The 20,898-nt window shown below is 44.2% G+C and overlaps 1 protein-coding gene across 4 annotated transcripts in view; it reads left to right on the top strand.

The window, feature by feature from the left end:
* DOCK1 (dedicator of cytokinesis 1) overlaps positions 1 to 20,898 on the top strand; it is a 519,930-nt gene that overhangs the window by 393,921 nt on the left and 105,111 nt on the right. For all 4 annotated transcript variants that reach the window (XM_074232174.1, XM_074232173.1, XM_074232175.1 and 1 more), the window contains exons 30-31: positions 11,193 to 11,271; positions 14,187 to 14,287. In XM_074232174.1, coding sequence (XP_074088275.1) covers positions 11,193 to 11,271; positions 14,187 to 14,287 — 180 coding nt within the window. The remainder of the gene's footprint in view (positions 1 to 11,192; positions 11,272 to 14,186; positions 14,288 to 20,898) is intronic.

Raw genomic sequence — 20,898 nt, 5'->3', positions numbered from 1 at the left:
CAGTGGGCCTACCTGGAGGTATGGTGAGTTGATAGACAGAATCTTGGCTCAAGCCTCTGTCAGCCATGGAGGCTGGTCTTGGGGGGCCCTGTTCCCCAGCCCCTTTTGGCCAGTGGCACCACAGGCATGATGGCCACCGGGTCATAGAAGCTGCCTACCAAGTCTAAAGGTCTATCTTTTGCCACACAGTCTGCTTATAAAAGGAACATTTGATTCATCCAGTTACAAAAGAGACCAGGAGGCAGCACCTGAGCAGGAAGTCATGCTTCAGCAGCCAGTCATACCAATTAACAGCTTCCATTTCTCCTGAGTTTTAAAGTCATGGCATCCCACTTACTGAATGTACCCCCCCCCCAATCTGGAGAGATTCAGGAATCTGGTTTTGGCCACACTGCTACTGACAGAATGGCAATTTGAACCCAGACCTTCCTCCTTCTTTCAATATACCCCCATTGCCCTTTGATCACCCCAACCCTGGAAGGGGAAGGATGCACATAGATAATGGTTCCCATTTTATTGATGAGGAAATGGAGAATCAGATAGATCAAATCCCTGGCCTAGCACATTATAGCCATTGCACAGATCCAAACCCAGATCTTTCCACCATGCCAGAACTGGCTTCCATATTTAGGATGGATCATAAATAGACAATAGTGTTAATGTTATACAGCATGAAACTTTTTATTATAGTTTTAAATTTGGTGGAGGAGAGAAGAGACATATAAGTGTCTCTTTTCCAAAGTCCCCTTTTTGGGGATAAAATTAGGGTTCCCAATCAGTCTCCTGCCATCAACCTGGGTGTCTTTTCTGCTGTGATGTCAATCAGTTCCTGGGCTGAAGCTTGGTCCTAGCTGCAGTAAGAGGGAGTGGCCTGCCCAGTCCAGCGAGGCCACCACATTATCCCCTCCCTCATTGCTCTTACACCTCCTCATATGGTCTTTAAAGAAGCCAAGGTGGTAGGGCAGCTACTAAAGCAGTCAATAGAGTACCAGCCTGGGAGTCAGGAGGACCTGAGTTCAAATCTGACCTCAGACACTTGATGCTTACCTAGCTGTGTGATCTTGGGCAAGTCACTTAACCCCATTGCCTTGCAAAAACCAAAAAAAAAAAAAAAGACCAGGGAAGGGAAGTGTCACCAGCGGCTCACCCAAGATAGCATAGCCCTGTACCCACTGCCCCAGGCCTCTGTTGTCTCAGCCAGCGCTTCTGGTGAACACTTCTCTGGATGGTCTGTGTACATTCCTGTCACTCTTTAGCAGACAGACCATGGCTGGGAAGGGGATTAGAAGGGAAAAGTAATTCAGAGTAAAGGGGTTGATAGTTCTTATGTTTAGCATGGTTATACATCTCTAGTATATCTTGAATTGCTTTCTGTCAAGGGAAGCGGGGAGAGGAGGGAGGGAGATAAATGTGAAACTTGAAAACCTAGCCAAAAAAAATTGTTGAAAACTACCATTGCATGGAGCTGATAAAATAAATAAATAAAATATTTAATAAAATTGGATCTAACCAAAAGAGCATTCTGTCAATACAGAAAGTAATAGTTGATCATTAAATATTTTGGAATGAACAAATAGGACCTTTCTTTGGGCTAAAAAAAGAGGGATTAAACATAGTGACAATCAGTTCTGCTTGTGACCTTGGGGCTATTTTCATTTTTGCAGAAATTATCCCCCAATTTTTGATATCCAGCATTATCAAAGTCAAACTTATGCATTATAATCTCTGAGAACAACTTTGTATAAGCTTTCCTTGCCATTTTCATGGAGAGAGAGAGAGCGAGAGCTGCTATAACTGTTTTTGTCCATAGAGGACCTCTTCCTATATCTTTGCTCTCTTTAGGAGATTCATCTTCCTTTTTTTAACCTTATTCTCCATGCTTATGGAATGCTGTGTGTTCCTTAAATTTGAATCTGTTCTTTTTCTTTTTTTCCTAGCTAGGAAACAGAAAGTTGCTGCAAAAATCCATCTCCCCCCCCACACACACACATACACACATATACCTCTCTCAGTAAAATTGAGTGTTTTGTAGCATAGCTCTCTTGGGGCCACATCCCCACCACTGTCAGGATCCAACATTCCTTTGGTCTCTGCCTTGGGAAAATGTTTCCATCATTTTGATTGAATACTGGGATTTCCTGGCAAAAATCAATCAGCTGAAATAAAGCACCTGTGATTTCTCTTTCTAACTTAATTAAACTGTTAATTGCGTCATTTTCAGTGATCACCTTAAATTCCCTCTTCCAACTGATTTCTCTGACCATCTGGCTTTATTTCCATGAACCATTTCCACCATTGTGACTTGAGTCTTTGTTCAAAATGGTTGGAATTGGTCACTGTCATTCTCCATCCAGTTCAGATAATATATTTATCCAAAAGGAGCACCACCATCCCCCACAAATGTCTTTCATTTTCACACAGGTAGCATACCAGTAAAGTCTGTAACCATCAAGTTATGTTTAGAAGAACAGCAGCCCTCCCTCCATTTAGAAATAAACCTATGTGTTACCACTGGGAGCCCCAAGCTTTCACTCAGCTCTTCCTTCTGTGGGGATTAGGCAGCTCATCCTGACCCCTTAGTGGCCATTGGCACTGTCCACCAGAGATGATGGAAGGATGCAGTCTCCTCTGTCCTCATGGAGCCATTTTCTGTGGGAGGGATTATGCTAGGAGCTTGTACAACAGATAACCCAAATCTCCATTCAATTCCATTCACTGATATAGGGCATCATCAGAGCATTTCAGGTGTTGTTTTGAACCCAGAGCTCTTGGCTCTTCAGGTTCTGGAAATTTCTGCTGTGATTGTCCCAGAGTGCCAGTCCTAGACTGCAGCAAGGACCAAGGACAGGGAAGAAGAAGCAGGTATGATGAAGCTCCTCAGATGATGAGGCTCGTGTCAGCTGCGGCCTTTGTTCTTGGACTGATGGTGACCATAGGTGGTTTTCCTTGCCTGAGTGACACCAGATTTGGCCTGTCCTTTTAGATTTTAGCTACAGGTAGTTCTTTCACACCTTCAATTTAATATTTTCTTAGACTCTTAACTTCTCCCTAATGTTAGGAAGAGAATTAGAATTATAATCTGATGAGTGTCCAAGACCCTGTGATGAGACCTGGCCATGCAAAGACAAACAAAAAACTCTTTCTGCCTGCATCTTCTGGGCTTGGGGACAGTGAACATGAGCACAAATAAGTTAGTGCAAGGGAAGTGAAGGAGAGGGGAGACTTCCCAGGAGGGGCTGACACCAGAGCTGGCTTCTGAAGGAAGATGAGGGTTCTAAGTAGATGATGTGAGGAGCAGCAGAGAGCTGGCCATCCATTCAGGAGGTAGAATGATGACTTTGGGCATCAGCTCATGAAAGGTGGTTGGGACCCAGACAGGGAAAGCTGTTGCTCTTACCAGAACATCTATTTCTTCCTATTGCAGAGAGGAAGTGTCTCATTCTTTGTATCCTGAGGGCCTGGGCACTTAGTAGGTGCTTAAAAATACTAGATGATTTATTGGTTGGTTATGTTTATATTTTTGTTTTTATTTATCATTTTAAACTGAAATTTTAGTATAAATATTCTTGGTTTAGCCTGGAAATAAAGCTGTCGATGACTAGAAATCATTAGATCTTTTTTTTAAATTCCTAGAAGGGTTAGTCTCTGTGGGCGGGTGGAGAGTTGTATGAGAGGCTGCAGGTAGAAGAAGCCCGGTGTTTGAGGCATTCTCTCTTCCTCCCATTGGCTGCTTCAGCCCCTAGCTAGTTCGCATTTTGTATACTAGTAGCTCAAATCCCTGTGCGTTGCTTCTTGTCTGCCTGCTAGATGAACCTTGGAGTCAAGATGGTGGAAGGAGAGCTTTGCAGCCATCTTTAAACCTATGCTATGAACCACAAGGATGGGCTCTGTCACCATGGAGAATCAACCACTGAAAATGAGCCTCCCTTTCAAGAGGAGAATGCCTTGGCTAGCACAGAAAGAGGTTACCAAGAGGTGTTTATGGAATCTCCTTGCCTCCAGAGGTCATTAAATCAAAGGCTGACAGTCTCCCCCTCTCGATAATGTAGGTACCCTGAGGCCAGCAACTAGACCAGCTGAGGTCTGAAAGTTCTTTCACAATCAATGGCTCTGTGGGTGCCTGCCTACATGACAGATAGGGCTCTTCATTTCTGCCCTAAAAACTTGAGTTTCAACAATTGCTTGGAGTAATTAGCATGATGGAAAACTCCACAATGACCTCCATAAAATCCCAATTCTGTTGATAGTTTTACCAGTTTGAGATAATAATCCCCAAAGCATTCCCATTTCATATTGCTTGGAACTGCTCTGTTTGAAAATTACTTTACTTCTCCTGACAGACTTGATGATAAAGTCTATACAAGGCTCAGACTTTGAGATGGAACTGTCAGCCCAAAAGTCACTCAGAAGATCCTCTTTGAAAAATGATAGCATCAATCACTTGGCTGACCTAGGAGGGGCTCAGTCACCACCAGAGAATAGACTGGAATATAGACAACCCTATAGAGCTGAATTGGACCTCTGTGATCCCCCAAGTAAACCTCTCATTTTATAGGTGAGGAAACTGAGACCCAGAGAGGGAAAAGGTATGAAAAATCATGATAAGAATTTAAATCTGAGCAATTTGTCTCCAATATAAGAGAGAGAGAGAGAGAGAGAGAGAGAGAGAGAGAGAGAGAGAGAGAGAGAGAGAGATCTAAGATCAGACCATATCTGGAGAATTTGCAGTTCTGGGAGCTATGGTTTAAGAAGGACATTGATAAGCTACAGAGTATTCAGAGGATACCTAGGATGGTGAAGGGCCTAGAGTACATGCTACAAGATCTGAGTGAGAGGAATGGGTCTTTTTATCTGGAAAAGGAGAAGATCTAAAAAAGAACTTGAAAACTCTTGAAGATATGAAAGGCTGTCCTGAGGAAAAGGATTAGTGCACTTTTTTGAAGCTTCAAATGATTGGTGACCAATCACTTTTTGTCTTGACGGGATGGGAATATCTAAAGGGGTTTTTTTGGTCCAAGTACCAAGGAGACTGACTGGTCTCTGGGGTCCTTTCCTATTCTGAGGTTCAGTGAATCTGAGAAATCAAGATTCTCTGACTTAAGAACTTTTACTTCTCTAGAACAAGCTTTGCTGTGAATCTTGGGTCTCCATCACATATGGCATCAGGTACATAGCTGGTTGTCTTGTAGGTCCTTGCACGGAGGTAAAGTAACTTGGAATGGCCCTAAAGAAAAAAAAATGGGAAAGTATGGATGTATAGATACAGATAGAGTATTTGGGAAATGCTTCCTCCCCTCCCTCTTTCCCTTCTGACATCCCCTATGCACCAGTGAGGAGCAGGCCGCTTTTCTGGATTATGAAAGATTAAGGAGCATATTTCTCCAATGTCTGCCATGCCCCAGGTCCTGCAGCTCACCACAGTGTAGCTTGTAGAGGTGAGCCCAGGGCGATTTCATCTTAATTCTTCCTCCTAAGCTCCTTGATCAGATTGCAATATTAGATTTCTTTAGAAAGGACTATCCTGCTTTGACCATGAATCAGTAGAATGTCAACTCCTTAAGGGCAAAGACAAGACTCTTAGTCTTTGTGTTGTTCAGACTCTTGGTGACCGCATTTACTGAGTGGAACTCCTTCCAGTAGCAATGGTGGTATTGACTTGTTTATGGTTCTTTAGAAGGAAAGCAGTGGCAGGGGAGAAGGAGACAGGAAAGATCCATGTATCTGACTTCTGGAAAGTGACCTGATAGCCAGCCTTCTGGGGAAGAGCCTCTCCATACTTCACCAGGCTTATCCCTGGGAGAGGAAGGGGGAAGAAGAGGATTGATCCCAAGTCTTGACAGCCTGTCAGGGTTACCAGAATTTGCTCCCCATAGGTGTGAACCTTGTAGACCCCAGAGGTTCTTCTTCCAAAGCATCCTTCAGAGGAGGCTATTTAAACAGCTCCAAACCACCCAATTTGCAGACTATTCCCCTCCCCACCTCCTATTTTCTTGTGACTGAAAGCAAATAGTATTATAGTAGTATTTTTAAGTTTTCAAAACTATATATTTTTGTGTGTAGGCATACATATCCATACAGCCAAATCCTGTTTGATCTCCATAAAGACCTTGAGAAGTCAGAGCTACAGATGCCATATACCTTCTTTTAAAGACCTTCTTCTCAGAGAGGGTGCCTTGTCCAGAGTCACACAGCAACAAAAAAAAAATGCAAAAAAAAAACCTCCAGAAAGATCTACCTCACTTTCTTCCATGTGGTCTCGTTATTACAGAGATGCTTCAATTTTTTTTTCCTTCCCCTTTCCTAAAATGACTTTAAGAAGGAAGGTTATTTTTTGCTGTCTGAAGTTTCTCCTCTAAAGTGTTCTCAGCCTCTGCTCATTGATGCCCAGTTGAACCAATAATTGATTTTTTAGGTGGCCTGGGGATAGTAACTAAGCTTGGAGTTCATAGAGCTCTGTTTCAAGAGAATTGGTTTTGTGGGAGAGATGCTCTGTGCTCTGGCTCATTTGATCTTTGTTTACTCCATTGATTAATGTCTTTTATTTGATCTTCCTTTTTATTTACCTAATGGAGCTCCAATTGTATGTGATTTATTTAGTTTTGTCTCAACAGATCAAAAACTATGGAACATCTAAATTATTGAAAAGATTCCCCCTTTGTTTTATCTCTGCATGGTATTAGGGTGTGTGTGTGTGTGTGTGTGTGTGTGTGTGTGTGTGTGTGTGTGTACACTGGAGAAATACAGAGAAGAGACAGAGAGAGTTTCCTAAAATTGACTTTACATTGGTTTGACTCATTTAGGAAACTCCATAATATAGCAGTGAATTACTTAAACAATTCCCTTTGGTCAGGGTCCAAGGCTGGCCCTAGAGGCCCTAGCCAGCCCGATCACCTCCTCGTGGCTGATGGGAGCTGAGCTAGGTGCTGGAGATTAAAGGACCAACCCAATAGCCCCTTGGCCTCTGGGAGGGGAGAGAGGAGTCACCATTTCTACAGAAGTCACAGCAGGCATTGATTTAGCCAGACGCCATATTAGAAGGATTAGGGACAATGTGGGGGCAGGGCCAGGAGGAGGGCAAAAGAGACACAGACCAATACATATTCACTTGAGCATATACATGATTATTAGAGGATCTTGGATGTCCAGCTGGGAAGGACCTTCCCAGTCAAGCCTAAGCCCTCATGAAGCTGCTCAAGCCCAGGAGGGTTAGCAGACTTACCTGAGGTCCAGTCATTGGGTGAAGCTGAAGTGGAGGCCAGCCCTCCAGTATTCTGGCCTTAGGTGATTCAGTGACTGGCAAGCTTAGAGTCAAGAAGACCTGAGGTCTAATCCAGTTGGGTAACCCTGAGCGAGTCACTCCACCCTGTTTGCCTCTGTTTTGTCAAAATAAAAGATTCTCTAAACTATAATCCTGTAAAAGCTTGATTTCTCTAGAGTATTTGGCCTTCATATCAGTCACCTTGCCAAACTAGTAAGAAATTAAGACTCCTAGGGATCATAGCCTCTATTACTTGCTCAGGAGGATGATGATCAGGATGCTGGGAGAGGGTCCTGCCAGGAAGAGGTGGGATAGGATTGTACAAGGACGACAGTCTTTGAGGTACAGCTTTGGGCAGAGATACTGGGCAACCTTCCCTGTCAGACCTCACAAAGGAAGTTAATAATTTTCCCTATTCTCTATTTTTTCTTTAAGTTCAGCTCTTTCCCAGTTGCAGTGTGGTCATTTTCTGAAATGGCCTCCACCTTCAAGGTTAGAGGGAAGGTTTTAGAGAATGAAACTTTAAAATGTCTAACCTGTATTTTTTGTCATTTTATTTTAATCCTATATTGTTAAGATTTTTATGGCTTTAGGTTTAATAGTTTCTTCTTCTGTAACATGAGCTGGAGAAGAAAGTGGCAAACCACTCCAGTGTCTTCATCAAGAAAACCCCAAACGGGGGCACGAAGAATGAGACTCAACACAACACAAATTCTCACTATTTGTACTCATAAATTATGTAAACTGTGGTCATTGATTCCAACTCAGTGGAGATAGACAAAGAGGAATTCAAAAAATATCACCCTGTCACAGGATGAATTAATGGTTCGCTCAGTGGGACCCATCCATGCTTTCAGGGTCACACAATTCCAGACTCCTGGAGCTGCAAGCTCAGTGACCACTAGCATGTACTTTCCTTGGACCAGAACCACCCCTCTAGTATTCAGAAAAATGTGTTTCTACACTCTCCTTTGAGCCCCTGAGCCCCCAGGACTTATCCAGGCAATCCTTCCTCCTCCAGAGTACTCTAGTCCACAGGGCTCTTTCCTCATCTTTCCTAAATGTCCTTTTTGCTGCTTTCACAACTAAAACTAGGAGCTCTGACTGATGAATGGGATGCATTTACTAGTGTTTGCAAAATCAGCTTGAGGCCATTTCCATTGGTTCCACCTCCAAGGCAAGGCTCTTTTGGAAGATCAGAGTTTGGGAGGGGGGAACATCAGGGACCTCACCAGATCACAGTCTATGGTGTTTGTTAGGGTTCAAAGGGGAGCCTCCATTGCTTTCTCAGAGGGCTGTGACCAGGTCACTGTACATCATGACTAAGTTTCCTCTCCAGTGTTCTTGGTTCCTTCTACCTTTTCCTTCATTACCTCATGGTGTTTGGGGTGGGGGGGCCACTCCTAATAATTTCTACTGAGGCTCGTTTTCCCCTTGGCATAACCATGATTCCATTCTCCTTCTGCTTTTTTGCCTTGTTTGGGGGTCTTCAGTAGCATATTTTGGATAGCAATGAAATTGTCTTCAAGGAGCCCCAACCTTGGGCCACTGGGAATCCAGAGAAGATAATCCAGCACTCTTGCCCCCCCCACCCACAGGCTAACTGGCTTTCAGTGGTCCTTCAGTTGGCTGGCATGGGGTACCCTCCAAGAGCCCCAATTTAAGGGTAGAGTAGAGCCAAGGTTATACCTTCTGGGAAGCCACCCCCATGTCCTCCAGCTCCTGTATGGATGAGGGAGAGTCCTGAAGGGAGTTCCCCTGGAGAAAGCTGCACAGGAAAGAGCCTCATTGACCAAGCAGGCACTGCCCAAGTGGGCCGGCAGCAGGGTTTGCTTCATTGTTCCAGATGCATTCATGGGCAGTAAAACAAAGTTATTGGTGAACAAGGCCGGAAAGGCTTGTACACTCCTGGAAATCAGACAAGTGACTCCTGCCTCAATTAAGTACAAAATGGACAACCAGCTATCAGAGAAGGGACAGGTTTACTTTGCAGGGCCCAGACCCTAGTTCTTTAGGGTCTCTGGATTCCTACTTTACCAAAGAAATGATAATTTGTAAAAAGACTTTGCATTCTATCAATCTGGAAGCTTCCCATGAGAAGGCCCAGGCCCCGGGGCCAGCATGCAGGTCCCCAGGATGACTTCGTCTCTCCTCACATCCCCATGAGACCCACAACCCCAATGGGGCTCAGCTCAGGGGCTTTCCTCTTCTCTGCCACCTGGGTCAGCATCCTCTTCCAGCCCTGTTATCACTTTCTGTGCTTTGTGTAACCTATGCTCTTAGAGAGCAATACTATCCATCAATCTATCAGTACCCCTTCCCATTAATAGTAAGTGGCCCCTGGTTACATACCACCCACCTTGTGCCAGCTCCTGGGTTGAGCACTTTGCAATTTCTTTCTCATTTGATCCCCATGCCTCCCCTGGTTCCATTTTCCTAGTTAGGAAACAGAGGCAGACAAACGAAGTGATTTGCAGTGTCACACGACCGGCAAGTGTCTGAATCTGAATTTTTAATGCAGATCTTCCTCTCTCCAGGCTCACTGCTCTATTCGCTGCCTCACTTTCCTATCCCACTTATGTACTCTATATTTGCATTGACTTATCAGCATCCACCTGTTTCCCAGAAAGTGTCTGGAAGGAAGGACTGACTATTGCATTAGTATAGAAATTGGCCTTTTTCTTTTGTTTATGTCAATGGAAGAGTTCATCATAAGCAAATGTAGATCATTCAGAAATTGTCATTTATAGAGTTTCTTAGGGCATGAAGAGGTTGAGGGACTTTCCCAGTTTAACATAGCAAGTTAGTATCAAAGGCAAGACTCAAATCCTTTTTGTTGTTAATTTTACTAATTTTTTTCAATCAACCAAAATCCACTTTCTCTCCCTCCTCCACCCAGCTCCCCTTCCCAACTGAGAACAAAAGCCACACAGATAAAACGTGTTACGGAGAGGGCCTATTCCTGTATCACCTCTCTTCCTGGCAATTGGCTGGCAGGCTCATTGGAATCCTGGTGGCTCAAGGTCCTGATCAGAGTCCTGGACTCTTGTAGGGTCATTGGCTCTTCCCATGCTTGTCCTTGGTTCGGTTATACTCCTGACTCTGCCTCCTTCCCTCAGCATCATTTCATACAAGTCTTCTTTCATCATTTCCCAGAGCCCCATGGTGATGCACCATGGTCTATCTCTCTCTGTATGAGCACCCCTCAGGTTCCTGCTCTTTGGCACCTCAAACAGAGCTACAAATAGTTTGTTTTGTTTAGGACTAATGTCTCTTTTAATCTTCCTTTTCCCTTCTCTTACCTGTTGAGTGAAATGTGTTTCTCTACCAACTCTATGAGTGCATATGTGTCTGTCCATATGCCCATCCTTCATTTCCCCTTCACCAGGTCAGGTGAGATGAGGCAGCGTTCTATTTCTGCCTCCCAAGTGAGCCTCTAGATAACCCTCCATGCTCTCTCACCCAGAACATAGCAGAGATTTAATACATCTTTGATCTCTGATGGATTAAGTGGTGTCTTAAATGAGATATTTGTAAAGCAAAACAGCTAAGATGAAGCCTGCTGAGCTTTGAGCCATGGTTAATATTGTAAGAGCCAAGAAAAACTGTGGTAAGAACAGTCTGGCTTTGGCCTATTCCAGTGGGATGCTCTACCTGCAAAGAGGCCTTAATTTACACCTTTCCTTGGAAAATTGGATTTCTGTGATGAGGATTCCTTGGTCTTGGTCTCTTCTCCACGTGCTCATTTCCTGGATTCATTTGGAGAACATCTGCTGAGCGGTCGGCCCGTGTTCCCTGGCAGACTCCTACCTGCGTTTCTGAGAGCGGCTCCAGGTTTCCCTTTGCAGGCAGCCTCAGATTGGACCAAATTGAAATGCCAAGTCTCCTGAGGTGTCTAAGTATATAATTATGTAATTTTCTCTTGATCTTTCAGAGTCTTCCTGCGAGCAATTAATCAGTATGCAGATATGCTCAACAAAAAATTTCTGGATCAAGCCAACTTTGAGCTCCAGGTAAGGGGCGAGCTGCATGGCCTTTGGTGGGAGGCCTTCCCAGCTGAAGGTCTTGACTGGGGGACGTTTCTGTATTCATGATGCTCTCCATGCTTTAATTGGTCACTTATCCAGGAAGAGAAATTGAATGGGTGGTCAGTTCTGGAACCAAGAAGTAAAAATGACGGTGGAACAGGAGGGATGGGGGACCCAGCTCGAGGGCTCTCTGAGCCTGGACTGAATCTAACAGTCAAGCCAGACTGCAGCCGACAAAAACCTATTAAGTCCCAGATATAACAGAAGGGACAGTCCCTGCCCTCCTGGAGCTTAGCTTTAATGGGACCAGGGGAATGGGAACAGGGACTTACTTGGAGCAAAGTAAGAAGCGTAAGTTGTAAATATATATTACATAGCATAAAAAGTAGTTTCAAATTAAAAAATTTTAATGAATATTTAAAATTTTTATATACGATTAGGAAATATTTCATTAAATGAATAAAAATATGTTTTTTAGAGAGTAATTTCAGAAGGAACAAATACCAGAATGGGGAAGGGAACAGCTAAGGCATTCTATAAGCTCAGTCTTACTTTTGAAGAATGAATGGAAGCTACTTACCCTCTGATAGAGAGTTGGTCAACTCAATATACAAATGGGCTTTTGGACCCAATCAGTGTGGAAATATTTTACACATTTTGTTTTTTCTTTTGTTCTGGGGCAAAGGAAATGGAAGAAAGAAAATTAATGCAGTTTAATTGAAAAAAAAAAGAATGGATAATGAAAAAACATTTGTTAAATATTTTTTGCAAAGTATTTCCAATCATTGGGGGAGGGGGCCCCAAATTGAAAATAAGTATTTTTTTTAACTAACAGCTTCAGCTTTTTAAAAACTGAATAACCAACTTTAGACACTTGGGAATGGAAGTGGTGGAGGCAGCCTTAGCTGAAGAGTCGTTGGTTCCCAATCTAGTTCATCCCTCTGCCTTCCTGGAACAATTGCAAGGCAAGGGCAAATAGCAACATCAGTGGTGGGCCTGTCTCCCTCCTCCCATCTGGCCTCCCCTTATTGCAAAATTGGCATGTTCCCAGAGCTGAAACACCCCCCCCCTTCACGTTCCCTCAAGTGCGCTACCTAGTATCTCATGAAGCTCCGTTTCCTAGGCATTTAAAAATGGAGAAAAACAAATGTCTTTCCAAATGTCTCCCATTAAGAGTCTCTTCGATCCTTAAAGCAGAAAATTCTCCTCATCTCTAGAGTCAAGATGAAAATAGCAAGGAGTAGGATGTCAGAGACACCTGTGCTGGGGGGGGGGGGGGGGGGGCAGGACAGGTTCCTGGTGCGGCGAATGAAAGCTGTTCTGCCTGCGCATTTTCACTGTTGCTTGTCCAGGACGGAGGAAGAGATTTTTAATTAAGAATTAATAAAATTATAATTATATATATATTATCCATATAATACTACTACTAATAATAATAATGAAATAAATAGATGAAGGATTTACTTAATCAATTCAAGGAAGAGTTTGTATTCTTGGGTCGACCCCCAGGCTTCAAACACCCCAGCAGATATACTGTGGCTGTTCATGTCTTTTCAGGAAGTAGACCATCCCAGGCCATCCATTTGGGGGTTAATTCAGGCTCTTTTTTTTAAGTGATGCCTTCTAGGAATCGGGTTATTCCAACTATCTTTTCCAAGAAGTAGGCTCGCCTTAGCTTTTCTTTCAAGGAAATGAGCTGTTCTATAATTTCTATAGAAACACAACCAGGGGCTGCCCAAGGCTTATGCGTGGCATTGATCTGCTCTCAGAGCCAGCTTGGGGACATGGGGGCAAAGAGAAAGAACTTCTCGCCTCCCAGAATTCTTTCTTCTAGGCAGCTAAGAATGGGAAGAACTATAGGAAGAACAAAGGGAAAAGGACAAAAGTTGGGATAGCAGTGGAGAAGGAGGCTTTTATAATACCAAAGGCTTGAGGGGAGTTCACTTTCCTAAGCCGGCCATATGTTGATGCTTAATTTTTGAGCTCTAGAAGGCTCCAGGGGAAGGCTTTCTGAAGAAACAAGAGCTCCTGGCATACTTGATCCCCCCACTTTCACATGCTCAGGGATGGGAAAGAAGCCAGGAATAGGCAGGAAAAACCAGCCTGGGTCTGAATGACATCCTTCTGTGGCCCTGGAGCAGAGCCAGGCCTTAAGGCGAAGCCCCACCTTTGAGCAGCACTGGGAAAGGTGAGAGACCCCAACTTTTTGACTCTGGTTCCATGGCTGTGGCGTCCTTTCTCAGGAACCCTCTCCATCCTGGAAGGGCACAGCCTAGAAATAGGGTGGCCCATTAATCTGAAGTTCATATAGACTGCTTTTGGGCCAGTCATCCAGAGGCTACTCAGACTAATCCCTTTGTTTTATAAATGAGAAAACCATGCTCAGTTAGAGACAGGGGCTTCTCAAGGTTACCTCAGTATATGTTGAGGAGTTGGGCCCCAGATATGACCACACATCCTGCCAATTCAGACCCATCAGTCCTCAAGGTCACTTCAATCAAAACTTATTTGGAAAGAAATACAGGTATTTCAGTCCATTCCACCTACCATGAACATCACCTTAGGCAAACACCATGGCTAAAGCACTGAGCTGTGCCCGTCTTACAGGTGAAGAAGCTGAGGGTCAGAGAGGTGAAGCAGCTTGTCCATAGTCACACAGTGTTAAGTGGGGAATTTGAACCCAGGTCTCTCCTGACTCTTTCACTGAATCAAATTGACTCACTGTCCTTCAGGGAGTAATTATCTGCAAATATGCGTTTATATAATTGTGTGAGTTGTTAGCATTTGTCAGTACTTCAGAGGAGGATGCTGGGAAGAACGTTTTTTCTTCAAATTTGGCTGTCTTTGTGTTCTCTATTATGTGTCCAACGATGTGATTGTTATCCCCTTTTGTATTGCAGCTCTGGAACAATTACTTCCACCTGGCTGTGGCTTTTCTCACTCAAGAGTCTTTACAACTGGAGAATTTTTCAAGTGCTAAAAGAGCCAAAATACTCAACAAGTAAGTACAAGTCCTCCTAGGGACACTGGGCCTGAGCACTAATCAGCCTGTGCCTATCACAGGCTCTTAGCCAATTGGGTCCACATGGAGATGCCATTGTTTTTGGACTGGGGGGGGGCATATAATCCTTCTCTTGAATCAAGATTCAGAATTACAAGATTCCCTGTACTTGGCTCCCAGGCAATGCTTTTAAGGAATATGGATGAATAAAATTAGATTCAGAGGGTGATTAATTTTACCGTGAATTACTGTGATATCATCCTACAGTGATGCCTCTATTGCTTACTCTTTAAATTCTGCTTGTGAAGAATGCCTCTGTTTAGAGAAGGATTCCAATAGTGGCTAAAGGAATGAAAATGAAAGCCATGCAGGAAGGCAGCTCAGCTCAGATTAAATGTAAAAATTTGATTCAGTTGTAGACACTCAGACATGAAATATTCTTCTCACCTGGATAGAAAAGCGACAGACAGACCGTAGGTGTAGAATGGGACTTAAAATGACAGGCGCGCTCACCCTATCAACTGGGTTTTGCTTAACTTTATTTGAATAATTTTTAACATCTTTTGTTTATACGTCAACCACATTTCTCAATGTAGCTCTCCTCCTTCACTTAGACTGTCAGTCCCTATGAGAAATAATTTTCAAAGAAAAAGCAAAATGTTCAGCAAAACTAGCCAACACACTAAGGATATCCAGTGCTCCACCCCCGTGTCCTCACTTCTGCCAAGCCATGGGGTGTTAGTCTTTCTCCCCATTGAGGTTTGCATTGTCAGTCACGCTGGTTCCATTGTTGTCACTCCTTTGTCTTCCCAGGTGTCTCTGAGTTCCTCATAGCCATTGCTTCTTAGATCCCAGTGAGGTTCCTTAGCCTCCATGCACTAAGGAACATGGAGTCTGTTTTAGCCATTCCCAAATCAGTGGAAATTGTCTACAGCTATTAAATGGGGTTTTCTTTAAGTTTTAATCATGGTGGAGGACTGGGATGGATGGGGGATGGAACACAGAAGTGACCTTGTCTGGGCTCAGCAAGGTTTCTGGAGGAACTATTCTACCATCTCTAGTGTCCTGAGGAATTGTTAGTCCAAATTGTCAGAAGTTCTGGAGGATGAGTTCTGGTTCCAGTCCCTGCCCCTGGGTGGCCCCAGCCCAGTCACTCAACTGCTCCAGATCTTCATGTGATCATGTAGATGACCCCAATGTCCCTTCCATCTCTACACTTGGTTTAGACATTGAAGTTTTGAGGTATCACATATTACAACTGATGCTATGTAAAGAAGACCATTATAGACCAGAAAGCTGGTGTAGACCCACAAGCATTATATCTTGAGACTGGCTTTGGCCTGAATTAGGACTGTCCTACTTTTTGGTGGAGGTCTCTCTAGAGGGCTGAGAGCTTCAGCTGACTAGATCTTGATTCTCTCTCTCTCTGAGATCTTAACATGTCCTGGGATACCAAAGGTGGGCATGAGAACTGGGTCTGACGAAGAACATGATGCCCTCTGTGGGACAAAGGAAATGCAATGCCATCACACACACACACACACACACACACACACACACACACACACACATTTTCCTGAAGATTCTTCTTTCTCACAGAAAAGGCCATTGGTCTTCTCAAAAGTGGTTTAGCTCCTTTCACAATCACCCGGCAGCAAGACCTAGGGGCGTTGCAGTATCCTACCAAGGCTGGGACCAGGATGTGATGTCTGCATTCCAGGAAGAGGAATTAAATGAAGCTTGTCTCCTGTAGATGAATGAGTTGGGACCTACCTGGGCATCTCACTGTGACTAATGGCAAAAGTAGAGGACCCGTAGAGTAGCCCTACCGAGTGTGTTGCAGCCATGAGGGGAGCCCATGCTTTGGGAGGATCCTCCATAGAGAGTTGAGATCCAGGCTCCCATCAGTTGGGCCAGCCTGGCACTTGGGGAGCTCTGATCCATCCCCAAATGGATCTTCCTCAGCCATGGCTTCACATCCTAAAAGCTTGGAAGGGGAAGAATCTGAACAGGGAGAGCGCCTTCATTTGAAGAAGTTGCCTTGTAAGCCACACTCTGAGATGCTGCGGAATTCATTGATCCTTGTTCTCTTGCCTCTGTTCTATACATAACTGCCCAGATGGATCACATGTACCAGATAAAGCCTTGGAGAAAACCTAGGTTCAAGTTTCACCTATAGGGCCTCCCGGTGGTACGACCATGGACTTCTGTGGCCTCTGGGCTGCACTCTAAGAATTTCTTCTACCAACTTCGAAGGGGAATATCCCCCCCCCCCCAGAATGAGCCTTCTCAGGCCCTTGGGAGTGATTTGGGACTGTGGGGTTTGAGGGAGGGAAGACCCAGAGGTTCTTGCCGACACTCTGAGGAATGGTGGAAGGAAGGGAGGTCTCCCAAGTGGCGTAACTGCACTTCCAAGCCTTCAAGCCTCAATGTGCTACAAAAGTCATTGGGAGCACAGGAGAAACCCAAGGGGAACATGAAAGGAGGACTGACCTGGACAGAGGAAGAGGGAAGCCAAGGTGGTTCTCAAGACCCATGGATATCCCTGAACCTGGACTCCACAGGTGGAAGCACCAGAAGTTCCCTAAATGGTTTGATGGTTCCCCCACTCCTCATCCCCACCTCCATCTATATGCTCTGCTTCCTCCTTTCCCGGATCATCAGCCACCTCTTAGACCCCACCATCTCCTGCAAGATAGAATCAACCCAGCCTCTCCTACCCCTGGGCCTGACTTCTCTGGATGGGAGCAGGGAGCTGGAGGGATCCAAGAATCCATCTCCTTTCCTGGACTGCAATATCTAGATTTATCTCTAGATGAAGTAGTCTTCCTCAGATCATTTCCTACCCTAGCCACGGGCGACTAGCCACCATTCCACTATGGCCTTGGGAGGCCAGGACTGCCTCTTATCCTCAGAGCTAAGCCTAGTGCCTAGCCTGTTAGTAGGGGCTTAACCAGTGTTTCTGACTCTGACATCATCTGCACCCTTCTATTTGCCTCAAGTAGACTAAAGCCAAGCGGTGACTCCAGATAAACAAAAAATTTAGATTGGATCAGTCAGACTTTTATTTCCTAACAATTCCTAAATAATTTCCTAACTGGGCGCTCTGAGCTATTATGATTGTAATTAATAACGTTTCTTCTGATATTAACTCCATAAAATAAAGAACATGGACAGGAATCCTAGAGATAGGTGTTTGTTCCTTGGCTAAAAAGTGAGCTAATTATTATTAGGGAGTTTGGTTGATTAAATCTCTGGAAGGAAGGTGGGCAGAATGTAGGAGGTGGCAGAACTTCTTTTGGATTTATATCCCCAAATTTTAGCCCAGTGCTTTGCATCTAATTCTTCATAAATTTTTCATTCATTTAGATAAGGTCCCATTCCCTTCTCCCCTCCTCCCAAAGTAAAAAGGAGCAAGGGGGGGATTAAATTCTTGACAGACAACTTCACTCTCTGGAGCAACCCTCAATGTCATTACATGGAGAGATCAAGAGAATCATAGTGGAATGAAGTGTGTTTCTGTGTGTGTGTGTGTGTGTGTGTGTGTGTGTGTGTGTGTGTGTGTACAAATATGTGGATGTGTGTATCTGTGTAATATCCAAGTTGTACGACTTTTCCCAGGCTGCATTTCCTTTCCTCTGATGTACACCTAGGTCAAAAAAAAAAGGTTTTTGCCAGAAGGGATCCTCCGTTGTATCCATTGCATGCTGAGAATAGACAGTACCGTCTCTCCAAACTGACAGGAAATAGAAACCTGTCTCTCTTACATTCTAAGGTCTGCACTTCCACATTTCCTGAGGGAAAAAGGAGAAATAAAGTGTTTTGTTTTCTGAGGCCCATTTTCTGGGCCAGTATCTACATTTGAATGAAAAGAAAGTATCAGTCCTAATGTCTACATTATTAAATCAGATATGGATAGTGTCAGCCTCAATTTGAAAATAATATTTACAGAATAACCATCATGTTAATAGGTCATCAATTCCTATAAATGTATGGAACAGAAAATTCTTACCAAGAATCTTCATTCTTGTAGACCTTGAAGAGTTGGCTGCTGTTGGAGGACTTGCAGATGCGTCTAGTAATGATCACCCCACAGAGAGGAGGAGGGCGTCAGTATGTTCTCCTAGTGGTGGTAATCAGCAGACTGGGTAGTTTAGGAAATTGGCTTCTGAGTGTGATGAAGCTTCTCCTAGCACTTGAGTATGGAAGGAAAAACTCAAATTTTGCCTCTGATGTTTCCTACCTTAGGTAATCATAACAATAAAAATATTTAAAAATCACTTTTATAGCTTTTTAAGATTTGCCAAGGGGGCAGCTTGGTGGCACAGTGGAAAGAGTACTGAGCCTGGGGTCAGGAAGAGGGCTAAGTTTGAAAATGAGTATGATACAACAATGAAAGCTGACAGTTAATTAAAAATAACAAATAAACATTTAAGAAAATAATTGAACATTTTAGATGCAATAATATTAATAGAAATGCAGCTCACTCTAATATTTGGGGAGGGTGAGCTCATTTGCAGGCTCCCCAAAACATCCCTAAACATTCTTCTGGTATTTTGTGGATAGCATTGCCTTCCCACCTCCTCCAGCCCTTCCCCACCAAGTCTTTCACAAACAGCCCATTTAGGCTGTTTTAACCTGAAAAGCCAAATAAAAGCTGCTCCCACTGAAATAACATAGGTGTCTCTTCCATTGGAGGGATGACATCCACCCTCCCCATTGAAGCAGCCTCCAAGCAGGTGAGTTAAATGATAGAGATGAGAAAGTCAATAAAAGAGACTGTGTCTGTCCCTCCAGGGACCTGACTCTCTGGAAAAGAAGTTTTTCAAGCTTGTGCTTCAGAGTTCAGGCTGAGGGAGGATGTCGCCCTGTGAATTGGATGCCTCTCTCTGATCTCTTCTTCCTATGGCTTTGTACATCCCAGTTAGAGAAGCTCTCGGAGCCCTTCTTTAGTTAGGCTCCAACTCTGCGCGGGGGTGGGCAGTGGAGAACATGAGGGAGGAGGCGAGGCAGCCACTTGCCCAACTCGTACCAAATCTGAGGTCTTGGGCAGGGGTCTGCCTGAGCAAGACATGTGACCTCTTTGAGCCTCAGTTTTCCCAGTTGTTAAAGAGGGACAAATCTTCTAGTCTTGGGATTGATGAAGACACAGTTTCACATAATCTTAGAATTGTAGGAAACTCAAATTGTAACCAAACCATGTCTGGCCAAGAATCCTAAAAAAAAGGGTAACAAGCTGGAGAGAAGGTGGAGGAGGGAGCCCAAGATGGTAAAGGGCCTTGAGATCTGCTCTGTGAGGATGAAAGAGCTGGGGGTAAATGAAGAGGAATGGTCCTGATTCTCTCTGTTATTTAAGGCAATACTATGTTCCAAAGAACCAGCTCCCTAAGGAGATAGGGATATGTAACCATGTACCACCTTATGGCTCTTCCAGTTCCTGTGAATTTCCAACTGGCCTGTGATTGTATGATGGAAAGCACCCGCTCCCCTGCCTCAAATCTCTCCCCATGCCATTGCATTTAGTATTGAGGTACCAAGGTGACTTTTCTAATCCCAGATGGGGCCCCCTCCCTCCCATTACTCAGTAATCTCCAATGACTTCCTAGATCTAACATGATGAAGTACCAACGTCTTTGTTGGGCATTCAAAGTTTCTCACAAGCTAATCCCCTCTTGCTTTTCCAGCATTCTTATGTGTTATCAAACCCTTCTCCCAACCCACCCAACATGTGCTCTGTGGTCCAGCCATCTTGTCCCACTGGCTGTTCTTGGCCCAGGCTGCTCCATCTCCAGCCCTTTCTTCGCCAATGACTGTTTCTCATGCCTGGAATGGTCCCCCTCCTCACTTGTGCCTCTCAGATTCCTTGGCTTCCTTCCCAAGCCAGGACTCCCATTCCCCTCTAAGGAGACACATTTTCCCTCTACTCTGTATGAATGACCTACACACATAGCTTTTAGCCTGTGACTCTTTTCATCTTGAGGACAGGATCTCCTTTCTTCCCTCGTATTCTCAACCCCTAATACCTAACAATGCTGATTAGCTGGCTAGCTGCATGCTGATCTCGAAAGCTCCGAGGTCATCCTCAGACATTTAACAGCATTTGACCCCAGATAAATCACTTGAGGCCTTTAAGCCTGTTTCCTAATCTGTGAAATGGGGGAAGGAGAAAAAAGAATACCTATCTCGGTTATCCTGAGAATCTACGGAGGTCATTTATGTAGGTAAACCTTCAGTTGTGCGGACCGTTGTTATTGTTATGTTTATACAACCAAGAACATAAAGGCAACTCCTTAAGAGTCCTTTGGGTCAAAAGCAGCTAGCTCGAAAGGCCTTTGAACTTCCTCAGAAAAAGGGACCCTTCCCCTGAAATCCCAGGTATGGCATCTTCAGGCTCTAGGCACTGAGGCAGGGCCATTCCCTCGGGGGTAAAGGCCCTGGGCCATCTCAGATGCCGGCAAGTCAACATCGACTTTTATGGCATGCGATTGGCAATACTTGGTGGAATTTATTTTGCTCAGAATATTTCTCCCTTGAAACACAGTTCCATATATCTAAGGAAAGCTCAGGCAGCACGCTCCTGTTCCCATCCGTCAACGGAGCTTGATTTAATA

Source organism: Macrotis lagotis, chromosome 4 (assembly GCF_037893015.1).
Source record: "Macrotis lagotis isolate mMagLag1 chromosome 4, bilby.v1.9.chrom.fasta, whole genome shotgun sequence".
Taxonomy (NCBI): domain Eukaryota; kingdom Metazoa; phylum Chordata; class Mammalia; order Peramelemorphia; family Peramelidae; genus Macrotis; species Macrotis lagotis.
This window is presented reverse-complemented; position numbering and strand designations above follow the sequence as displayed.